The sequence below is a fragment of the Ailuropoda melanoleuca genome, chromosome 8 (assembly GCF_002007445.2).
Source record: "Ailuropoda melanoleuca isolate Jingjing chromosome 8, ASM200744v2, whole genome shotgun sequence".
In the NCBI taxonomy this organism is placed as follows: Eukaryota; Metazoa; Chordata; class Mammalia; order Carnivora; family Ursidae; genus Ailuropoda; species Ailuropoda melanoleuca.
In genome coordinates, this window is record NC_048225.1 from 87,987,157 (window position 1) to 88,012,195 (window position 25,039).

A 25,039-nucleotide genomic window follows, 5' to 3' on the forward strand; every position below is an offset into this window, starting at 1 on the left:
TCTACAATCTCCTTATTTATTTTGGTAATCTCAGTTTAGCGAAGTATCTAGTACATAGCAAATATTCAATAAGCATTTACAGAATTGCACTGAATTGTCAAACCCACTCAGCAAATGAGTTTGGTGTCAAGACAAACATCTGTCACCTTGCTTGTGATGGGAGCCACTCCATTCACATAAGAGATGCAACCAGAGAAATTCCTCCTCTATTATGGAAAGCTCACCACTCTTCATTAGTCCTTAGGGCAAGAGGACCTGGACAGTGGGTCTTGGCATTTTCTACCTTGTACGTATCAGGACACACTGTGTACATGAAGATCAGTGAGTGTGAGAAAGTGTGCGCATCCATGCATGTACAGATTAAAACTTGCACCAAAGACTGTATGGACAGGGTGATATTCTAGGCTAACCCTTGGAAGCCTTTCTCTAGTTGTGCCACACTGAGTGCTAGTATCCCTGGATGGAGGCCACCTAGTATATTAAAAAATACATGGAAGCAAAGGAACTTTGAAAACCATGACATGCTTTACATACGTGAGGTTTCCAATTGCTCCCCATGTGCATTTGTAAGCAATCTCTGGCCTGGCTGACCTTGTCCCAGTTTGGAGACAACACAACTACTCCCTCAAGCCTACATTGCTCTCTCCAGAAGGTCTGGGAACAGTGGACAGAGGCAACAGGCTAGCTCAGGGTCATTTTCTGTTTGTGTGAGCCTTCTGCCCTGTAGCCCTGTGCTTATGCGGCCCTGGTTTGTTTCCATGGAGACAGGAAGCTCTGCTTCTCTTCAAGCCTAAGCTAATGGTTATCATCAAATCCCATTTCCTATGAGACTAGTAAAAATGCTGCAATGCTTCTATCCATACTTCCTCTTTAAATACACCGAAGCTGACAGCCCTCCTTCTCCCCAAATCCCCTGCCCCTGAGATGGGTGCCTCAGCCATTTCCACACTGAGTATCCAGTGGGCAATGAGCACTGGTATAGGCTACCTGCCCCCTCTTGCCCCAACTCGTCTTGTCACTTGACAACATAGGGGCTCCTCCTTCCACTGCCTTCTTTCTCTGCTTTAGGAAAGCCTTGGGCACATAACATTCGAACTGGCTACAGGGCACAGGGAACATATCCCCTGGAAAGAAAACCTCTAGAGCTTTTCTCAGGCTCTCAAGTGCAACTCCCAAACAAACACTACAAAGAGAAAGCCAACATCCCCTCCAGAGGCATGTGAGAACCAGACCAAGCAGAAGGGAGCATCCTTGGCCCCTTTATACACAGCACTAGCTGCTGCTGAACCCTCTGCAGACACCAGTAAAACCCCATATGTGTTGAGCATCAGAATGTGAAAAAGCAACTGGGACAGAAATATTTTAGTCCTAGCCTGTAAGGCCCCTATTGTTAACACTCCTTTAAATGTCAGAATTTATTCACACCAGCTGTTCCCAGCTGCTGTTGTCACTAGGCTTCTCCAGAAGTGCTAAAGAGACATCTGCCATTCCAGGTCTGTTTCATCTCCCAACCTGAGGAGGCTGTCTCCCCCATCAGAGAGGAGCTGATGGCCTCACAGCCAATTCAAGCCAAACATCACAGGCTGCTACTCAGATGATAGCCACCTAGACATAACAGGTAGAGAGAATGAACATCAATATCATCAAAGGGTATAGAGCTAATGGCTGCTCCATGCCAGACCCCGGGCTAGGTCTCTGTCTATGAGAGACAATGCTATCCCATTCCACAGAGGAGGAAGTGGGCTCAGAGTAACTGTTCCAGATGTACAAGGCTGGAAAGTGGCAAAATAAGGTTCTCAACTCATGACTGTCACATGCCAAAGACCATGCTTCCCCCAATGTGTCACTCTTTCCCATCTGGAGAAGGATGCAGGAGAACTAAAAGACGTAACTCCAAACCAGAGCTGGTCCATCAGAATGGGTATGGTTAGCTTAAGAACTGTCTTAGGAGGGCAGTGCTCTGTCCTATGTCCAGCTCTGTTAACATATTTCTTGAACCCATATCGAAGCCTTATCTGGAATACCAGTGATTTGTTAGCACAGCATCTACTTTTCTCCCTCTTCAAATAGTAAGAACAGGACCTGAATTTTCTAAATTAACACATGGACACACTTTGGAAACAAGTAAGGTTAAAGGAGATCAAGTAAGATTACATAAATAAGAGATATACCCTCTGTAGAAATACATGAAGAATGAAGTCGGTGGTCAGGCCCCTTGCCTAAGATGTCATTGAGAGAGAGCCTCTGAGTTGTGGGTACAGGCCGTATGGAATGAATGACCTAGAGGAGTGCTTGCACATAAAGGATGCCAATAAACACTCACTGAATGAGTACATATATAAGAAGTCCCCTTATGTCTTAGAACTTTCCACTCAAGATACACAGTATTAAGAACGCCTTCGCAATGTCCCCTGCTTTTACTTCATAACCATTTCACACGTCACCACAGGCTCTCAGTACCACATACTTGGACTGGTATGGTTGTTTCTTCCTTAATCCTGGTGAATCTGGTCTCTCTCCATGCCAATCCTTCCCCCACTGATGCGAGATGAATGGTCTTATATACTCCTTTCATCCTACACTTTTATGTAAGTGCAGCATTTTTACATTAAAATTGTATTTCTATTTTTCTTACAGTGAGGCACATTGAGTTTTAAAGTCAAATATTTTGAAGAGACTTATCATGAAGGGATAGCCGTCCACTGCCTCACCTCTCCCCACCCCTAAATCTTGTTCCCCAGAAACCACCACTTGTAACTTTTACCTGTATTTTTTTCCTGGTATTCATTTCCAATTTTCTGACTATCATACTTACACAACTGCTATTTCTTTACCTTTCAATTTTAGATACTGCTTAAAGACTCTTACTGTGGAACATAAGATTTTAGTTTTTGACATTCCCTTCCCCTCCCCATATTTACTTTCCCCATCTTCTCAAGGCAATTATAGCACCATAAGGGGCCATCTCAAAATTCAGTGTTAACAATGAAAATCTGGTTGACAGCAGCAGAGAAAACTTACTATGCTCATATTCCTTTACTGGTAACCCTTTTGTATTTTCTGGAATTGCTTAGATGGAGGTGTGTGCATACAAATACATATATAAATATATAATGTTTATATATAATGCAAACATATTTGTATATATTTTATAAATATGAATATAATCTTCACAAGCAAACTTTCTGAATACGATATATGTCAGGGAATATACTTGTTTCATTCTTTTCTTAAATATTATTCTTAGAGCTCTCTGTCACCCTATTCAAATCTGAACTTACTGCTCTTTAGGCCTTCTGACAGCTGTCATGGTAGACTTCCCTTCATCATCATTCTGGAATCCCCTTTGCCTCTCTCCTCTATTGAATCCCTCACTTGCATGAATATCATGTCCTTCTCATTCTTCAATTAATTCCTTATTTTGGGGGAATTAGTGACTCACATTCTCCAGTAACTTCTTCAGAAAGAGTGTCCCAAAGTACTATTCCATGCTCACAAATTATTGCTGTTGTGGCTGGGTAAAGAATTCTACCTTGGAAATTTTTTTCCTTCAAAAAGTTTTAGGAAATCCTCTAACTTTCAGTATCAGTGAGAAGCCCAAAGCCACCCTAATTCCTGATTTTTCATTGGCAAAATATATCGCCTTCCCAAAAACCAGAAGCTTTTAGAATATTATCTTTATTCAGATGCTCTGAAATTTTATGATGACTTTATCTCAGTGGTCTCTTTTCATTAGTTGTGTCAAGTGCTCAGTGGGCATTTTCATTATTAATTAATTAAATTCATTTGTCCCCTTTTGTCTCTATATCTGCCTCCCATCTCTCTGCCATACAAATTACCATTACAATATGCAGGTTTCCCCCAGTATCTGAAATTTCATTTTATACCAGTTGGCTTTTATGAAAAACCCACATCAGTACCTATTTTCAATAACTGAAAAAAATCCAAAGAGCATTTTTGCCTTTACAAAATGGTAATTGCTTCTTCGCTTTATGTCATATTGGTTTATGAAAGGTTTCATAAGAATGCTCTACTTTCAATTCAACACCAAAAACACCCCCGAAAATGTCATACTAAAAAATGGACAGAGGACCCAAAGAGACATTTGTCCAAAAACAATGCAAAGATATGGCCAAAAGACCCATGAAAAGATGCTCAATATCACTAATCAAAGAAACAAAAATCAAAAACACAATGAGATATCATATCACACATATCATATCAGAATGGCTAGTAGCAAAAGGATAAGAAATGTGTTTGGTGAGGTCGTGGAGAAAAGGGAACCCTCAAACACTGTTGGTAGGAATGTAAGTTGGTGCAACTATTGTGGAAAACAGTATGGAGGTTCCTCAAAAATTTTAAATTAGAAATACCATATGATCCATTAATTGCACTAGTAGGTATTTATCCAAAGAAAATAAATAAACTAATTTGAAAAGATATAAGCACCCCTATGTTTACTGTAGCACTATGAAATAGCCAAGATATGGAAGCAGCTCAAGTGTCCATCCATAGAGGAATGGACAAAGAAGATGTGGTACACATAGACAATGGAATATTACCAGGTCATAAAAAAAGAATGAGGTCTTGTCATTTGTAACAACACAGATGGATGTAGAGGGTATTATGCTAAATGAAATAAGTCAGAGAAAGATAAACACCATACGATTTCACTTATATGTGGAGTATAAAAAACAAATGAACAAATAAACAAAAACCAGACTCTTACCTACAGAGAAGTGGTGGTTGCCAGAGAGGGGAGGTGAGTGTGGAGTTGGGCAAAATAAATAAAAGGACTGAGTTACAAACTTCTAGTTATAAAATAAGCCATGAACCCAAATAGTATAATATAGGGAATATAATCAAAAATATTGTAATAATGTCATATGGTGACAGATGGTGACTACACTTATCATGGTAAGCATCAGGTAATGTATAGAATTGGCAAATCAATAGGTTGTACATCTGAAACTAATTTAACATTGTATGTCAATTATATTTCAATGAAAAACAAAGACTTACTTTCAGAGAGCAAGAGAGACTTGTATTCTTTTTATTTTTATACTTTTTATGTATACTTTTTATTTGAATGCATTATTACAAACTATGTATTGTGTGTGCATGTATTTTTTATTTATGTGGATGGTAATATACCATGCTATTTCTTCTCATTTTCACTAAACTCTATGCTTTTAAAATACTCTATGTTGCCATGTGTATATGGTATTTGTTGCTCCTAACTTCTGCCTAGTATGTCATGGTATGCATCCATCAGCTTACCTATCTGCCCTCCCAATTATGGATGTCCAGGTTTTCCAACTCCCCATCATCAAAAACCAATGCTGGAAAGAATATCCTTGCACATGTTTCAACAGATCTTTTACTCTGGCAATGTGTGTTTACTGATTCTGGAAACATTTTTAGTATTTTTCTTTGTAAATTTCTCCCTCTCCACTTCCCTGTTCTCTTTATGGAACTCTTAATAGTTGAATGTTGGACAAACCCCTTGATTTTCTTATTTTTGTTCTACTTTCTAAGTGATTTCATTAATTTCATATTCCAATCATTTACTACCTCATTATTTTCACTACATGTTTACATTTTTACATTAATTCATGTTACATCAATGTAAATTTTACATTATTTTACATTAATTCCCAAGGGCTCTTCTTAACGGCTAAATGTTCTTTTTTAAATAGGAATGTTATTTTGTCGATAAAATTATTTCTATCTCTGCTGATATCAATTATGCTTTTTAAATCTTTTGCTCCCTGCATCATTCATATTCCCTATAATTCCTTTTTTCTATGTATTATTTTGTTTTTGTCTTTTGTTTCGGACATTTTCTTCAAATGCTGAGGATCCCTAACTGTGCATTAATATTTAAGAGCAAGGCTCAAAATGCTTATTGGAAACTCCAGTGTATGGCTGGAGCTTCTAGAATAATGAGTGTAGTGGACTGAATGCCCTTGCAAAAAAAAAAAAAAATGTCCACATCCTAATTCCTGGATCCTATGAATGTTACCTTATTTGGAAAAAGAGTCCTTGCAGATGCAATGAAGTTAAGGGTCTTGAGATGAAGAGGTCATCTTGGAATATACAAGTGACCCTAAATCTAATGACAAGTATCCTCATAAGAATGAGGCCCAGGGAGATTTTAGGCAAAAGAGAAGGAGGCAATGTGACCACAGAGGAAGAGACCAGGATAATACAGCCACTAGCCAAGGAATACTTGGAGTCACCAGTGACTGGAAGAGAAAGGAAATAAATTCTCTGCTCGAGCCTTTGCAGGGAATAATGCCCTGCCAGATTTTGGACTTCTAGCCTCCAGAACTGTGAGAGAATTAATTTCTTTCACAGTGTGAAGCCACCTAATTATGTTAATTTGTTGCAGCAGCTTTAGGAAACCAAGAGGAGCCTCACTGAGGGTGGTGGATGAGAGCCATTTCTTTGGCCATCCTCAGATATCAGCATACGTAAGATTCTTCTCTTAAGATGGACAGTTTCCCCACAGAGGAATCCTACTAACCCTTACCGGATTGATCCACTTCTGTGAGTCAACAGTAGATGCGGGCTGGGAGCACGATGTTCAGTTTGTGGACTGAACACTACAACGTATCACCCCTACCCTTAGAAGCTCCTGATGTTACCACTGCAAATTTCTGATTCAGCCTCTAGAGAGACAGGAAGTATTCTGACTTTGGCTGGGGTGGGGGGTTGGGCAGGGCAGATACCTGTCAGAAAATCTGTGGGTAGAGATTTAGGGTGTTGGGCAGAAGGCATCTAAGTGTTCCTTACGAGGACTTTTGACCAATCCTCTTGTTTCTAGCGCCACCCATACTTCATCTCTCAGACATACCTGGTGACTTGAATTCCTGAGCCTTTCCAGGACTGTGGAAGGTTCTGAAGGACAATCATTTTGCCTTTTATTGCCATTCCTCACCAAAGGCAATTACACCTCAGCTTTCCTACCACTAGATCAGTTACCGTTTACTCTCTGCCCTCAAAACTTTTCTTGACATCTCTCATCTGTTGTCATTTCCTCTCCTGTTCTGTCACTGTGCTCTTCTTAAAATTAATTTTCTGTGTTAGTAGAGTTACAAGACACGGCAAACTTAGTTCAATCTGCTATGCTGAAACAGAAACACCACCATCTAATTTCCCCCTGAAGAATTTATGCTACTCAGAGAAGAAGTTAAGCCCAGTTCTGCTTAGAAAAATGTAAGATCCTCTAAAATTGACCCCTGTTATAGCCCTATTTTATACTTTTCATTTCCCAAAGTTCTAGATAAGTTAGGTTGCATTATAATCTTTTCCCACTGCAAGATGATTCCCATTTCTTCAGTTTCGCTTATGGTGTGGTGCTCTCCTTCCTGGAATGTTCACTCACATATATTCAACTTTATCCTATTATATATTGTACATCCAAGCAAAAGCCCAATCCTTCATGAAGCCACTCCTGATACCTTCAGACTATATAGATTTGTTCCTTCCACCAAACAAATGATCTATAGCTTCTATTAGTCAGTAAAAGAATTCCCATTCCTTCTTTCAAGTGTGTTGTTCCGTCTATAAAATACAATTTTTTTAAAAGATTTCATTTGTTTATTTGACAGAGAGAGAGAAGAGAGAGAGCGCGTGAGCAGGGGAAGGGGCAGAGGGAGAGAGGGAATCCCGAGCAAAGTCCAGGCTGAGCACAGAGCCTGACGCAGGGCTCGATCCCGTGACTCTAAATCATGACCTGAGCTGAAACCAAGAGTCAGACACTTATCCAACTGAGCAACCCAGGTGCCCCACAAATTACAATTTTCTTAAGGACAGGAATCATGCCTGAGACTTTGTGTGCCCTTTGCAATGCTTAACATGGCATCAGACATTAAGCACTTGCTGACTGAGGCACACCAATCCAAGCTACAAAGATGGGATTTGATGTTCAATACATGACAGAATAAGAATCTTTGAGGGTAAAGATTACATCTTATTCAACTTTATATGCCTCACAACCAGCACAGTGTTTGACAAAGAAGGTTACGACTGTTGAATGACTGAATGAAAGGATGGATGACAAATGAACTCTCACTAGATATCATGCTCAATGTTGTACATGGCTTAAATATTTTTTAACTCCTACGAAAAATGAACATGATTAGAACAATGTTCACTACTGCACCTGCAGTATCTACAATAGCACTTGGCACACTGGGGCTGCTCAGTAGAGGTCTTTTAAATGAATGTTCAATGAATGAATTGGTCGGTAGTCAGGAGCACTGGTTTACAGTTGGAAAGAAGTTAAGAGGAGAGACGAATGTCTGGCTTACCCGGAGAGCACTCCCAGAACTAGGTTGAGAACAAAGAAGGATCCAATGATGATGAGGGGGATGAAGTACAGCCAGTTCCAGGTGGCTCCTAAGGCATCATTGGTCTGAAAGAAAGAAAAATGGTTCCTTAATAATTTATCAAAACCATCTGCCAGAAGGAGGTCTCCATTCCTGAAGCTTCACATATAAGGTGATATAACAAGCACGAGGCAATACAATTAAACACTGCCTGCTTCATTCCCAATTTGGTGTTACTGTGGGTTAACTCCTGTTCCACCATGTACATAGTAAAGGACACTGCATGAGCCTCACATAAGATCCTGGGTAGGAACAGTCCAACAGCCTCACTTAACAGCTGAGATAACTGAATCCAGAGAGGTCAAGTCCTTTTCCAAGATCATGCAAACAATCACAGGTTTTATCGTGTTTAGTGATGTTCATTCCAAGCTTTTGCTGTCTAACCTGGACAAATTCTCAAAAAGTCAGAGGCAAGCTATGTCCATCAGTCTATTCCATGGATGCTGGCAAAAGCCTTGACAGGGCTGCTTAGGGGACATTAGTGTCATCTACATCCTGCTCAGCTTTTGACCCTCGGCTCTGGCTTTTTTTCTTCTATCATAGTCCAATGGTACAGAGCTGGCTCAGGCTTGGCCTCAGCAAGGCTCTGGACAGAACAAGGACTAAATCTAAAGAGCGATCCCTTCTTCTCTCTAATGCTAAAACACAATAAAGTGAAAAATGCTTGGAAATCCAAATTCTGGATTTTTGTGCTATATAAGTGAGATGTAAGGTCCTTGAATGGTGAGGGAGGGCTGAGAGAGAATTACACCACATGACTTAGCCAAAATCATCAGCTCTTGGAACAATGTCTTATTAGACCTAGAAACAGTTTGGGAACATTTTGAAAACTCTTCTCTAACACTTGAGCCTCTCAACTAAACTTCACCTTGACTCTCTCTCTCTCCCCCCATAATATCAACTGCAAATCTTTCTAGTCTCCTTGATTGCATTTTACATATGCAGGGCTTTGAAATCTCCCCATCCCCAGACCAGCCCCTCACACACAAACTTTAATACCCATTTGAAACAGTGAAAAGATATTTTATTCTCTGTTCACTGGGGAAACAAGGCCATCAAAGTCCAATGCCATGCCTAAAATTCACAGGCTAAATCACAATAAATTCACAGTACAATCAAGATCTGAACTTAGGATTTCTGTGACAAAGTGTTTTTTTGTCCTTGTGATTTACCTTTTCCTCCCTCTCACTACTAAACTTCGCAAACATATTTTGATTCATTTTTCTCATGCTTCTTGTGGACTTCTAGGGCATTCTACCATTTCTCTCAAAATTATCTAATTTTCTTTCTGCCTCCCATTCACATATGTCAGTCCACAGAATATAGCTTCCTACTGATCGTGGAAGCTATCACTGTGTAGTAGATTTTTCCATTAAAAATAGCTTTTAAGGCAACCTCTTTCACCAAACTTGTGTCTTTTGTCTTGCCCCCACACTGCTCAGAGACAGATGACTGCAAATGAAGCAGAACATAAGTTAAAAACAAACACCTTCTGAACTGGATGCCGCAAAGGTGGGGATCTGCCAATTTCGGTGTGTGTAAGATCTAACTCTAGTTCAACCGGGTCTGGTCAGTTCAATGTAAGCAGGGAAGATGTGGACCAGACCTCAGAGAAAACTGCTCCTGATTATCAGAAAAAAATATGCAGACGACTTGGACGCTGAGGCCCAGCCACAAGGGATTTTAATGAATATAGGAAGCCGTTTTTTTCCAAGACAGTTAAGACACGGTCCTTCCCGTAAGCTGAAGGATGGATGACATGACCCTTGTATAAATAGCTCTATCTTTATTCATGATTACAAATGCAACATTTTGTAAAGACTGGTTAGCTTGGATGGATCACCAGTGGTGCACCAGACCAACAAGTTTCATCTACCATATGGCTTAGCCAGTGACCCCGCCCGCCGCACTCTTTGACAGCAAGGACCGAGTCTGCTCCCAGCACCCAGATCAGGGCTCAGCTGCCGATGCGTCTTAGCTGGTGCTGGCAATGGCGATGATGAAACGTGCTGTTAAGGTGTCTTTGGTCCCAGGAGTGACTGAGCTACAGTCTGAGGATGGCTAGAGCGATTTCAGTTGGGGGATGATTTTCCAGAGATACTACCGAGTGAAGAGCATTTCCCAAATAGTGTTCTTCTCATTGCTAGTCGTCTTTGAGATGTTCATGCGTTCTGTGGAAAATGAGCTTCCATAACCAAAGAAACTTAGGAAAACAACAGATTATTTGTTCCCCTTAACCAGTGAGAAGACTCATGAAAGAAACATTATTAATTTCAATATCATTTCATATACTTCCTTGATTATGAAACCCTCCTTTATGAAGAAAATCTATTAACATATGAGGAAATGCAACCTGTGAAATGCAGGGATAAAAGGACTCTCCTCACAGGCCTAAAGTCTGGAACACAATTTCAATTCTTCCAGAAAAAACAATGACAGACACTGTCTCTTTATCCATGTGTTGTGAGACTGCTTTGGCTTTGGTTTAACCCACCTTAAGGCAAGAACCTTACTGTTTGTTCATTTCTATACCTGGTACCTAGTGAAGTGTTTGGCACATGCAGTATTTGTCAACTAACCAATACACAACCACAATTTGAATAAGAGGATTCTCGTGCTTAAAATGTACCCCCCCAAAATTGTTCATTCCAATATTCCTCTCAAGTTTAGTCTGAATTGTTTTTTAAGAAAAATTGTCATCCACTATGGCATCAGGCCCTGTTTGATGAGAAAAAGTAGATGAAGGGGAAGAGAAAAAGAAAGGCTAGGAGGACACCAGGGCCAGGGGCCCTATATCCTGGGGGGTTACTACAGATGACTGACAGCGTAAAGAATCTTCTGGAGAAGGCAGCTTGACAGCTCCCCGAGATTATTCACAAACCTTTTAATAGACTTGTCGCACCCTCTCCACACCTGTCTCCTCTCCCTCATGTTTCCTCCTGGTTACTCCCCTCCATCTTTCCCCACCAGGAGGCCTCACCCTCACCTCACATGCCTGTCAATGGATCAATGACAAATCCAGTAGGACAAAGGGACATAACTCAGCAGGAAGGGGGCAAAGGACTTCAAATTTCCCTCCTCCAACATGGCAAGGTTCTTTCTGATGCTAATTAGAACTTCAATCTCCTTCTGATTCATCATTATTAAAACCTTAAAACCGTCCAGTGTAGGGGAGACAACAACTCAAGTGTCTTCTGAGATTAAAAAAGAAGAAAGTAATCGACAACTCTCAAGTGAGCAAGTGCCCTGAAGCCTCGTGAGGTGGGAGTCAGGAAGCCCAAGGAGAAAGTAGCCAGTGCGACCTCAGAGCTGTGACTGCTTTCTCTCGAGAGTCCATGTGTCTGTGTTACGGCAGGAGGGGGAAAGGAGCAAGGCTGCCGAGGTGAGAAGGGGTTGTTCTCTGCCCCTTTCTCCAAACCCTTCTGCTTCTGTGACTCCAACAAGCTGCTTGCCTGTGGCACCATCACACTCTACCTCCCCTAGCGGCTCTTCCTTCAGGAATCGGAGGCAGCCATGCTAAGGACTCTGAGCAAGATGCTGGGGAAGGAGACCACAGCTCTCTGAACACATTCCACTGGCTTCTGGCCCAAGAGTCTCACGGTGGAGCCTCTCCTGCCCAGCCTGGTGCTGTGGAGCAGCTAAGGATAAACCAGTCTCCTCCCTTCAGAGAAGGATGCGTGAGCAGTGTCTTCATTCCCCACCATTCATGGAACACCTACTCTTTATTAGCCATTTTGTTAGCTTCCTTTGGGGCAATGTCCTCTTAGTGAAGGCGCTGATTCTCCACCCACCCGACCCAGTCCAGCCCCTCGACCGGCAGGCTGGCTGCTGTCTTTCTCACCTGGTGACTCCCTGAGTGACACACACACGTACACGTGCGCATGATGGGAGTAATGACAGACAGAGAAAGCAGTCGGGGGTGGCAGCCCACCTGCACAGGGAGTGCTCAGCGGGTACCAGTCCTGACACTGTGAAATGTGTTCCTCTGGGAACCTGCCTGATTGGGGGTGGTGAACGCACCCACTCCCTGCGTAAACAGGCACACATGGCAATTATCACATTAATCTCTGGAGGACTGGGGGAAATGGTAGAAGGTGGGGTGGGAGGAACAGGATTGAAGAGAAACATGAGGATGGAGACAGCAAGATGGGGGGGTGTCCTGTGGTTCTCCTGGACTGAAGCCGTAGACGCAGAACTAGGCACCCACCCTTGGAAGCAGGTCTCTATCAAGGTTCCACAGGACTCTGGAAAAAACGCTGAAGGGCCTCTTCTAAGTATATGCCTTTCACAGAGCAAATCTGACCAAGGAGGCTGAGTGAGCTGGGATTGGGGATAAGGAGGATACGGATTCTAGGGTCCTTTCAGGAAAAAAGGGTATCCCTGGGACACATCTGCTTCCCAAGCTGGAGACAGCATCTACTGGCAAGCCTAGGCTGGCCTACAGCAGGGTTTCTCAGCCAGGGCACTGCCAGCATCTTGGGCTGGGTAATTCTTTGCCATGGGGTAACTCTGGATAATTCTGTCTTATGGGGTGCATTTGCAGGATCCCTAGCTTCTACCCACTAGATGCCAGTAGCACTCCCCCAGCTGTAACAACCAAAGGTATTTCTGGAATAGCCAAATGTCCCGAGGAATAGAAACAAGTTTCCAGTTGAGAAGCACAAGCTGAGAGGCTCTGTCCCAAGGAGAGTTCTTTGAAATCACCAACTGGTCTCAGGTCAAGACAAGGTTGGAACAACCAACCGAGGATGCCAAAAAGACCAGGCCATTCATCTCAACAAAAGCATCTGTCCAAGCCCTCCACTGACCACCCCAGGAAGAGAAAGTTCGGGAGGGCAAGCAAGGGGGAGGATAGGGACAGAAGCCAGAGGCCAACTTCACCAAGTACCAACTTCCCTGAGAGCAGCACAGCAGGCAGCCCTGGCTAATGGCCTCCCTTTGCCTCCGCTTCATCCCAGCACCGAGGGCGACAGCTCCTCTTCCATCCTGACAGACTTGGAGTCCATGTTGCAGTGCTGAAAGGTCATATTTTGTTCCACAAATTTGTGGACCACATACTTTGTGACAATCTCGTAGGTGTTGGGGATAAACAATGAGCAAAACAGCCTCAGGCCCTTGTGAAGCTCAGCATTATGGGAGACCTGCATTAAATAGATCAGCACACACACACACGTGCCCTTGAGCTGTGGGCCATGAAGGGGCCACGATGGGCAGGGATGCAAAGGGGCATCTGATCTGGTCCAGGGGGTCAGGAAAGGATGCGCTGAAGCTTTCGGAGAAAATAGTCACGCGACAGCCTAAGACACTACCTTGGCTGAGACAGCAGAGGCCAGAAAAGCAGAGAAAAAGCTTCGTTATCAAGGGGAAACAAAAAGGAGAAAAAAGTGAAGATGAAGGCGTGCCATGAAGTGGGGGACACAGGAGAAGAGAAATGAGAGTGGGGATGCCCTCTCGGAATGAACTCTTACTACCTCTTACTACCCTGTAAGAGCCCCCGTGCTCCTGTGCGGGCATTATACTGAAACATCTATGAATTGTGAGGGCACCCCTTGATGGTTTTCTTTCAAGTGTACATAACTGTGCAACCAGCATCCAGATAAGCCCAGTGTTTCCCTCCTGCCCTGTCCTAGGCACCATCTTCCTCTCCTCAAATATACCATTATCCTGACTTCTTCGACCATCATCAGTTATGTTGGCCTAACTGGAAAGTCACATCTAAGCATTTCCCTGCAGATGCTGAGCCATCCACAGTCCGTCTTTGCTCAGGACTGAGATGCGCTCCGGTTTACGTCCAGAATAGCCCTCTCCCACCCTGCTTCCTCCCCTGCTCCCTATCTGGCTCTCATCAGCCTGGATGGGGCAAATCCGGTGTTGCCCTGTCAGGTAGCCTCTACCTGCAGGTGCACCCATCCCCCAGCAGCCATGTGTGTTGGCTGCGAAGGGCTCACACCTGGGCCCTTCTCAGAAGTCTGGCCCTGGCTGAGAGACCTGACTCACTTGGGAGTTTATGCCTGCCCTCGAAGTGGGGGTGACCTATAGGCAACAATTAAGTGATGGAAGGGTATTCATGGCCCGGCCCCTTTTCCTCTGGGTGGGAGTTCACATTCTGGAGCTGCTTGTGGGATCAGGCTGAGGTTAAAACTGTTGAAACCACATCTCTAGTATTCTTCCCCTAACCTATCCTGTTTCTCTCATATCCTTACGGTTTTCTCTGGAAAGCAGTCCCTCAATAAATCACTGCAACACGAATCCATCCCAACATCTGTTTACAGGGAATCTGACTTAAGGTCTCCTATTCCTTTCTCATCAGGGAAAAAGGGACACAGAGTTGGCTATTTTTTAAATTTTTTTAATGATATTATGTTAGTCACCATACAGTACATCCCTGGTTTCCGATGTAAAGCTCGATGCTTCATTAGTTGTGTAGTTGGCTATTTCTAAGGGCAGAGCCATGTATACCCCTCTGACCATACCCACATTTTAGGAAAAGGACACAAGGTACAGCCTATCCTACAACCACTGCTAAAGCATGTGGGTTATCCAACCTGGTTTCCTTGCATACCAGGAACTCCATCCCTGGTCCTGGAAGAATTTGAGAACCTGCGATCCACCCCACCCTTTGGTAGAAGAGGAAGCTGAGACCCAAATCAGCAAAGTCACCTGGAGTCTCAATGTAGAACCATAAATGGTCACCTGCCTCAGAACTCTTGACTGTCTTGACTGTCTCATTCACTCCCAGGTTTTTTAAAAGCAACCCTATCCATACTATTACCACCTTCTGGGGGAGAACAAAAATAAATAGGAAAGCCAACGCTGGGGTCTGGTGCCAGAAAGTAAGAGTTGTCTTGCCACCCCCCGGGCAAGAGAGAAGGCTGGAAGAGCCGTTGGAAAGAGTGAGGACAGAGAGCTCCCCGTAAAACACAACCACCTGCGGCCTCCCGGCAAGGAGGCTGAGCCTGTCAGTCCTGAAGGCAAAGCACTGTGTTATGTCTCAGCTCCCTGAGCATATTTAACCCACACTGTAAGTCTCCCCACACAAACAAGCTCCAAAGGCAGCATCTGGCTTAGCGAGGGACCTGTGACACAGTCTAGACTCGGCACACGTTCTGGTTGCTCCCAGCCCCCGCACTGGGTGGCCAGCAGCCACTTTCTCCTGCTCGCCTGGACCATCAGGGACGGCCACCGAGGGTGCAGCAGTGCCCAAGTCCAGATGCAAAAACTTCCCATTGGACATTTCACCACCTATTCCTCCCCTTCTCTTGCCAGTGGGAAAACAGCAGAACCAGTTCGGCAAAGCAAGCCAGGAAAAAAAACCGCACCCCCCAGCCTCGTCCCCAGGCAGCAGTAGGATGCCAATGAGACCAGGGTCAGGAGCTGCATGTCGAGAGCCCTGCTCAGCATCACGGACCAAGTCCTGCCCCGTTCTGGCCATGGGTGCTGATCCCCACCAGCACTGGGCAGACAGGCACTGACCGGGCAGTAAAAATCCATCCACACACCTGGGAAGAGGACTCATGGAAATACCATCAAACTGAGAGAGGGTAGGTGGTGCCACATCGAACCAGAAAGGCAGCCAGGACTGTGTGTATCCATATAAACAAGGGCCTTAAAAGCCACATGGCTCAGGGCCCTGCTCTCCTTAAAATCTCTTTGGTTAAATCCTAATAACTCCAACATCCCTGTTATGTGATGTTTATCTTGTCCCCTCCCTCTCTAAGCTCTGGCCCAGGAGCCCCCCATGGAGAGAACAGGTGATTTAAAGAAGGTCTTCCTGCATCTGCCGAAGCCGAGGTTGGATTACATGGGGCTCGGTATTCTCTCCTCTCTAGTTTTGCACATGTTTGAAAATTTCTATAATAAAAGGTTTTAATTTTTCCCCAAATAAAACTGAACAGTTTATGTAAATAGTTCAGGGTCATGAACACATTTTAACAGAAAATCCTATTTTAGTTAAAATAGTGAAAAACGTTAACAGTGATGGTAATGGGGAGTAGAAATTAGAGATTTTAAAATAATCTTTTTATACTTTTCTATATTTGAAACTTCTCCTGCAGTAACTTTTGTTTGTTTTAAATAATGAGAGAAGACAAAGACCACTGGGGGAAAAAAGTGGGAGGGAGGGAGAGAGAGAGAGAGAGACAAAGAGAGAAGTCCTCCTGCCCTGAGACCTAAAGTGCTAGGCAGGCAGACATTTTCAGAGCCTCTGAAAAGCCAGGACAGAGGCAGTTGACCCTATGCTGAGCCATCCAGGCTGGGATGCTGCTGCGCTCTGGGAAAAGGGGAGCGTGTCGTTCTGACAGCACCGTGCGCAGACTGGTCAAAGTAGGTGACTGAAAGAGGAAATTAAAGAGGACACATCCTACGATGATTAGCTAAAACACATCACCCCTCACCCGTTCTACAGAGCACGCTGATGACAGACTTGATATACCTTTTCAAGAAATTCAGGAACCAGAGAACGAAAGAGGAGAGAGTCTTGGGGAGGCTAGGTGGCTCAGTCGGGTAAGCATCTGCCTTCAGCTTAGGTCATGATCCCAGGGTCCTGGAATCGAGCCCCACATTGGGCTCCTTGCTCAGTGGGGAGCCTGCTTTTCCCTCTCCCTCTGCTCCTCTCTCTGCTCAAGCTCTCTATCTCCGTCTCTCTCTCTCTCAAAATATTTAAAAAAAAAAGAGGAGAGAGTCTCAGAAGACTGTTCCTTGAGGCTCAGGGACAAAGGGTACCTGAGGCTTGATAGTACCTGTACACTGAGAGACCTCTGTGGAGGGTCCATCGTATTCCAGAAAGACTGCTGATAATACCAGGAACACAGGTCTTCCACCAGTCCCTAGCTAGTTCTCCTCTCTATCCTATGGTCCTCAGGGAACAATCCTTCTGGTTATTATCATTTATTCCTTTTCCATTGGCTCCCTGTCCCCTCCAGCTAACCAATCACTACTTTCCATTCAGTGTAAGTCCTCAAACCTTATCATCTTGCAGAATAGATAGAAGGAATCATAGCATCTTGCACAAACCCTTCATTTCACAGGTGAAGAACTGAGGCTGCTGAAAGATGCTCCACTAGTTGGCTATAGAAGTAGAACTGGGATGCAGGATTTAGGGCCCCCCGTTCACTCTGCACAGTACTTCTATACCACTCAGTTCAGTACTGAAACTATGTATACATGGCCCAGTTCCCTCTAGTTATTTTGTATGTAATTAGTCTGGCCTCATGATCTCATTTGGAAGCTACATCAGGTTGAAGACTTTTTTGATGCTGTCTTTCACTTTCCTGAATGTTAAGAGCATGGAGCTCAGACCTGTGAATACTCTTATCTGATTTAATGAAGAAAGGAGTGCGATCAGAAGTGTCGTGGAAGGCTTCCTGGGGCTGTACCTTCACTTGGACTCAACGTAGGAGGAGGATTTCGATTGGCCAATCAATGGAGGAAGTGAGTCCAAGGAGAAAGAAATAGGCATGAAATGATGAGGCCACGAAGAGTTGTTTTTGGCAGTAATTAGGAAGGCAGGACAAGGAAGTGCAGGTCATGGAGGACCTGAGTGGTGGCCTCGGTGTTTATTTGGATTTGCTCACTGCCTACGAGCTCTTCCTTCTTCCCTCTCCCGTCCCTTCCCTCTGCCAAACCATGAGTTTCTCATACTTGCAAACACTGCTCAGCCCCTAGAAGGCTTCCCCTAAGCACATCTCTCTACTTTACTCCAGAATTCCCCCAGGACTTAGGCACACCCCACAGTAGCATATTCATTTAACACCTTTGAATGTGTACCCTGGACAAGATGAATAAGAACAGAAAACAGTCCTCAAGAGCCTTGGTATTTTAAGGAAGGCTAAGTCATGAGTAGAAATACCTATTATAGAAAAAAGAACATTAAGTGCTGCACTTGAGTTATTTGTACTTATTTACAGACCTTTCATATATATATATATAGAGTGTCTCTTTCACATATTGGTCCTACCTTCCCATTAGGGTTAAATGTTTCTCAAAAACAGAACTGCATCTTTTACTTCTCTGTTCACTCTGCTAATGCCTAGATCATTCTTCTTCAGACAAGAGATTGACTAATGCGAGACTATCACACCACTAGCATTCTTCTCCTTCACAGGACTTCGGGATTTCCCTTCTCTGAAAATAAATACATCACCTGGAAAATGGCATCTTTGTTGACATACAGCAAGTACACCTAGCTAACAAATACTTAGCACAGCACATAAGAGGGGACACTCAAGAAAAAAGCTTCAAATAATTTTTTTTATTGGCTTTCATTCTTCCTTCCACAATGGCTTTTGAGCAGGTGAATTAATTTATCATTGAACATCCCTATTCTAATTAATGATTGTGTGTCACACACTATGCAAGGTGATAAGCCCAGTTGGTTCCCTGAAGAAGCCGCGGGCCAGTTTCATTGATTTTGTGGCCACAGGAAGCACTCTAACTCCTTAGTAAGAACAGCATGAAAGCAAGAAACCATGGCTTTCAAGTCTTTGCATCTTCAGAATCCAAGACCTATCTCTGGAAAACATGCTCAATAATTTTCATTGGTGGTTACGATGAAATATACAGTCCTTTGTGCCTATTTATCACCTGAGGTCCTGTCCTGACAGTACATGGGTGAGGCTCTCCACTCTGGTCCTGCTGGATTAGAGTTTCTCAAAGCACACTGGGTTACAGGTGTACTCAAGGTATTGCTCTACTCACCTGTCAGAGGCCCCAGGTTGGTCACCTCCACTTGTAAGCAGCCTCATCCATCTACCCCAGTGTTATACAAATATTATTTTCTATGTGTGCCATGATGTGAAAAAAATGGGAATAACTGTGCAAGATTACCATCTGTTAGGGACACTGAGGAGGGAATTCCTCACTTGAGTAGGTGCCTACATCAGACAACAGATGTGAGAGCCCTTCCCACTCAGACCATATTCCTCACTTTGCTTCTCCTCTCTCTCATGGACTCTCATTTTTGGGTTCTAAGTCTACCACTCCCCCAAACCCTTCTCTTTTCTCATCTCTTGATTTTCTACTGTCTGGTTCACTCTGCTGCTAGAAATTCTTCTTGTTCTTCCCCATTCCCCTAAGATGCACAAAATTCATGGCAATTGAGCATTCCCATTGGTTTAGGGGTATAACAAGGTTGAAACAGAACACAGACAACAAAACAATAATGTTCATTGTTTCCCCAATCTAAGAGTCACTGGAAAGAATCACTTTTTGCTTTTACCATTCTTTGCAGAACTTCCTTCGTACTAGGAATGTACTATGATTAATGATGCGTGACTAATATTAGAATGTATATAAGCTACTGAACGGCAGCTCCAACATGGACCCGTGAGACCTATTTCTGGAAATATGAAGAGGACCTGATTAAAACATCTTTGCCTAAATATTTTCCTATGTCTTATATCCTAAGACTCCAGTATAACTGAGGAGGAAAAAGAATCGTGGCTTCCACCTGCTAAGCATCTACTCTATGCTGGATACTGAGCCAGGCATATCATACACATTAACTCTGATCTTCTAACCATGTGCAAGACAGGTACAATTTTAAGTTTATATAAGTACAACAGCAACAAAATTTTAAGTTTATATATGTACAACAGCAACAAAATCCAAACTTAGAAAGGTTAAGGGGACTTGCGGAAGCTCCCACAGTCAGTGTATTGTAGAACCAACATCCAAACCCTTGTTTGGCCTCTTCTCAAAATATTGCTTGGTGCTGCTTCTTGTATTGGGTGTGGGGGATAAAAATAACAATGTTGTTTTAACCTGGAACATACCTGAGAACAGAGTTATGAAGGCAGGTTTTCATAACAGCAATGCCAGCAGAGGAAATCCTTTCTAACCAACTGCATATCTTAATCCCATCCAAATGTTACATTGTTTCAACTCCTTTGATGTGTTCACCTTGACTCAGGGGTTTCTTGGGGGCCGTGGACATTTGATAAGGTTGGAAGACTGTCCCAGATAGTTCCCCAGCTGGTAGGGCAACAGCTAATTCTGTGGCCAGGGTGACCTTGTTAAGTGGGACAAGTGACTCCCAGCCACACCCGTGGCCTGTCTTCAGAGCAGGGGAAAGGTGTTCTTTCCTACCAACCTATCTCACCGTCTCTCCTCTGCTTAAAAACTGCCGATGGCCGCCCTTGCCAAATCCCCTCACAAGACTCACAAGACGGATTCCAGCCTAATTTCTCCAGCTCACCTCACAGCTGCTGCCTCTTCCTAGACCAAGTCACGTGACCAGACCCCCGCTTCTTGCAAGTCCTTGATATTTTATGTTCTTTCATATCTCTGTGTTTTGCTCAGGCTCTCTCCAGTGCTTAGAAAACCTTTTCTACTTTTTCCACCTGGAAAGCCTCTGCACATACCCTGGTTAAATGTTACCAATGCCAGGGAAACCTTCCCAGAGTCATTTGCTTTCCTCACTCCCTGCACTGAATACTGTCCTACCACTTAACTTTGTACAGTAATGAGTGCTTGTGTATATGTCATTCTCCCCTGCAAGGCTTGACACCCCTTAAGAACAAGGAACAGGTCTTATTTGTCTAGGCATCTGCCCTGGAACACAAATTAGCTCCCAGTAGGTGCTCAGCAGGTATTTGCTGAATGAATAAATAAAGGAATAAGTTAATAAGCTGAATGCATGGTTCTGATTAAATCCAAGGCAAGCAGAAGGGAGACAAGAAAAGGTGAGGAGAAAAAAAAATTTTCTCAAAGAGTTAATAAAATACCTAGAAGTCTTTTTCATTACCAAGAGGGCAGAGTTAGTAGATAATTTGAGGGGGGTTTATCAGGGATTATCACTTAATAAGCCCTTTCCAGGTGTATCTTCCAGGAAAGACTTCATCCTCTAATCCTCTCTGGAAGAAGAAAGGCTGTATCACTCTTATTTCTGATGAGCTCAGGAAAAGATTAAAACAAAACTGCTAAGATTCTGCCTTCCCATTCAGCTACAGTTTCAGCTGTAAACTTGGGTCTGAGGGAGGTAGAAAATTCAGACTGGACACTCAGCATGAATGTGGACTACAGTCCATTGCCCCAAAGATTAGGGGTACACTCCCTGATCTTGGAATAAGTACAGAGAACCACATCCCTCAGGGCTGGGGAGGGTATGTAAGAGGCGAGAGGACTGCCCCTCAGGGGAAACAATAGAGAACACAGCCTCTTTGGAGGGCACTGGTAGGAAGCACCCAGTTAATGCTGACAGCACCAGCCACATGACACTTGGGCATGAAGGTATTGGGGGCTAAAGCATCTCTCAGGGAAGGTGAACCTGGCCCTTTCAATGGCAAAGCTAAGTTTGAAACTCTAGATCCTGCTGGCCTGAGGGCTCTTTCCTCTTAAACTTTGGTGGGGGGTGGGTAGAGATATTCTCTCTGCTAGGAATGCTTTTAAGCCTCAATCCTGACAATTCCCCCCTATCATCAAGGAAGGAAGGGAGGGAGGGAGGGAGGGAGGGAGGGAACAAACAAGGCACTTTGGTCAAAATCCTGGCCATCCTTCAAGGCCTTTCTTATGCCCCATCTGGATGAAGTGATTCCCTGATTGCCCAGCTAGGGCTGCTTCCCCTGGCTGGTGCCCAGGGGCTTTCCAGGCTTGCTCGGAGATCTTGCAATCCCGACATTCAGACCTAACCGCAAATCATTCTCTTGGCTAAATCCTAATGTTTTATTTAGTCTGGAGGGTACAAATTTCTCTAGGCAGACTGTCTGATATTTAGCATGAGGTCACAAAATATGAATAATAAGAGGCAACATTTTATTGGAGAAATTACCAAGTTCATTTTGCCCACATTGGCACCTTTAACCTTCTCAAAAATCTTTTTTGAGTACGATAGACTTTTTCTCTGGTGAGGAAACTGGGGCACAGAGCAGTTGAGTAACCTGTCTGAGGTTGCACACAGAGTAAGTGACCAGGTTACAGCTAGCAGTCTGACACCACAGTTTTCATCAATACAGTCTGTACTTGGTATAGTAACTGAAACAGCGTAAATCCTCCACAAACATTAGATGCTATTTAAATGCTATTTAAATAGGTTAATCTCAGCTTCCCTTAACCCTTGGAAAAGAGCGAAAGAAAAAAAGAATGAATCACTTTATATGAATGAATCAATTAGTATTCATCTCATCTAAATATTTTACTTCCCTGTGCAAGGAGATTAGTGCTTACTTCTAAACCTTTTTTGTTATTTGCAGGTTATTATAATATTTATCACACCATATAATAATTATTTGCACGTCTGTCCCCTGTACAAATCTGTGAACTCTTGGAGGACAAGGTTTTGTGTTTCTTTGTATAGAGAGTTCCCTGAGTAGGTAGGTGCTCAATAAACATGTTATATGAACGGATGAATGAGCTAATCAAATCATCTAGAATCAAAACACAATGGAATATTCCAGCCGTCACTAGTTCAACAAGGACAAACATAGTCCAGAACAGTGGTTTTCAAAGGGCTCCACAGCACCAGCATTTTGGGGGGCCTTATTGGAAATGCACATTCTTGGGTCCCAACAAGGACCTTCCAATCAGAACTCCGGAGATGAAGCTTAACATTCAGCAACTGTGTTCCAACAAACTCTCCAGGGGATGCCTGCTAAAGTTTGAGAAAAACGGGTTTGGGGGAAAAAATCTGCTATGTGTAGCCTCAGTTGCTATGCTGATGCATCCAGGAGCAAAAAGAAGAGAAATCTGAGAAAGGAGAAGACTGAGGTTGAGTGGGGAGGAGGAAAGATGACAGAAGAATGTGGGGAGAGATGGAGAGGGAGGAGAAAGGGTGTGGGTGAGAAGGAGAGACTGATTCACCTTGAAATTTCCTGGGAATGAAACGGGTTCATGATCTCAGCTGGGTGCTACCATAGCAACAGGTACAGCGTCTCCCCCCTGCACACCCCCCAGCCCCAGGATAGCCAGGCATTAGACACACCTACGCAGAGGCCTGAGCCCCGCAGAAGGATCCAAGCTTGAGTTGGAAAGACCTAGTGAGGGGAAAGCTTAAGGAAAAAGCACCACACATCGGCTCTGGTCCCCAGCTGGGCTCCTGCAAAGGCTACTTCTTTGTAAGGGCAGAAGACACAGCAAAGCAGAGGCACTTGGGTTTGCTCTGGGCTTACACCCTAACACAGCCTGGCTTGGATGGATGGCACGGCTGTCCTGTGGGACACTGAGAAAAGAGAAGTGACCTGAGTCACTAGCTGCAGAGTTGGAAGCCGAGGAGGGCAATGAAGCAGGGCTAAGAGACTAGGGGAGGATTAGTCCAGAAGCCAGGAGAGGAGTACCAGCAGAACTCACATGAAGATTCAAGGCCGGAGACTCTGGTGGGAGAACAGAGGGATAATGAGGAAAAGAAGGATCACAAGGTTGTCCCAGCCCTTTGCTGGGAATGGCTGGAGCTTCCAGGGCACCCACAAGGCAAACACATCAAACTGGCATCCCTAATAAAAGCAAGATGGGGCCTGCAGGAGGAGGATACTGAGATAAGCCAAACGCACAATGCTCCATACATTAGATGGAAATAACTTAGTAAAAGGGAGTTTACAGCCAATTAGACATTAAAAGTAAGATATAATTGCTGTTGCTATGTTTCCAAGAAGAACTCTGTTATGATTAGACTAACAGCGTAGCGCTAGAATTCTGAGCAAACTGCATGGAAGACTTAGTATCGCTTTCTCTCTGTGTGAGAGAAGAAAGCAAATGTGGAAAAGATAAATCAATAAGCCACTGCTATGTTCAAAGAATCTGCCCTCAGAAAATCCTTGTACAGCCTGAACCCTTTTTGGGGGGCAGGGAGGATGGAAAAAATGTGCTGAGAGGTTTCTCATATCTGATTTATTTTAATCCTCTTCGTGACCCAGTGAAGTTGTCATTATTAAGCCCATTTTATGGATGACAAAACTGAACTCAGACAGGTAGTAAAACAGAGTCAGGATTCCAATTCATGTCTGCCTAACTTCAAAAGCCATGCTCACTTGTCCACAACAACAGACATGATTCTATCTACAGTAAAGGAGAGGGGAGAGAACTGGTGGTCCATACGTTACCCAAAGGCTGTGATGTCTATTCCAGCCAGAACTGGATGTCCTTCACTGGGCAGATTACCTCTGTGAGACACCATAGGACAATGAGAAAACATTGGCCTCACCTCTTATTAGTTGTGTGACAATGGGAAAATCATTTAAACTCTCAGTGCCTCAATTTCTCAGTTTGTATAACGGGAATAATCCCTATCGTGGAACAGTGCAGTGAGATAGTTAACAATCCACCATGATATTAGCTGTGCAATCTTAGGTAAGTTACTTTTCTGCCCAATATTGGCCCACCTTTATCTGTATGGATTGGAAATCACGTAGCTAAAACATTCCTCACAAGGTCCAGCAGGCAGAAAGCATTCTGCAGGTGGATACTATGTGTTCTAGCCAGTTCTTTTCCCCAGAGAGGACACGCTCCTGTCCCTCCTGCTGGTGGGAACATCTGCCTCTGACCACTCACAGCTGTACTCTGCTCTGGGAATTGTCCCCGTGCCACAGACCAAGCGAGCTCTGCTGGTGTGGGTCAGCCCCTCCTCTGTCCAGCTTTGGCCTCCTAGCATCCCGAAAGTACAGTCAATCCACAATATGCCTGCAATCCTCCGGTGCAGAACTGACTTCCAGGGACCT

General features: G+C 43.9%; 1 protein-coding gene across 3 annotated transcripts in view; it reads right to left on the reverse strand.

Moving 5' to 3' along the window:
• The window catches only part of CACNA1E (calcium voltage-gated channel subunit alpha1 E), a 493,265-nt gene that overhangs the window by 140,145 nt on the left and 328,081 nt on the right, over positions 1-25,039 (reverse strand). For all 3 annotated transcript variants that reach the window (XM_034666841.1, XM_034666842.1, XM_011225195.3), the window contains one exon: positions 8,319-8,422. In XM_034666841.1, coding sequence (XP_034522732.1) covers positions 8,319-8,422 — 104 coding nt within the window. The remainder of the gene's footprint in view (positions 1-8,318; positions 8,423-25,039) is intronic.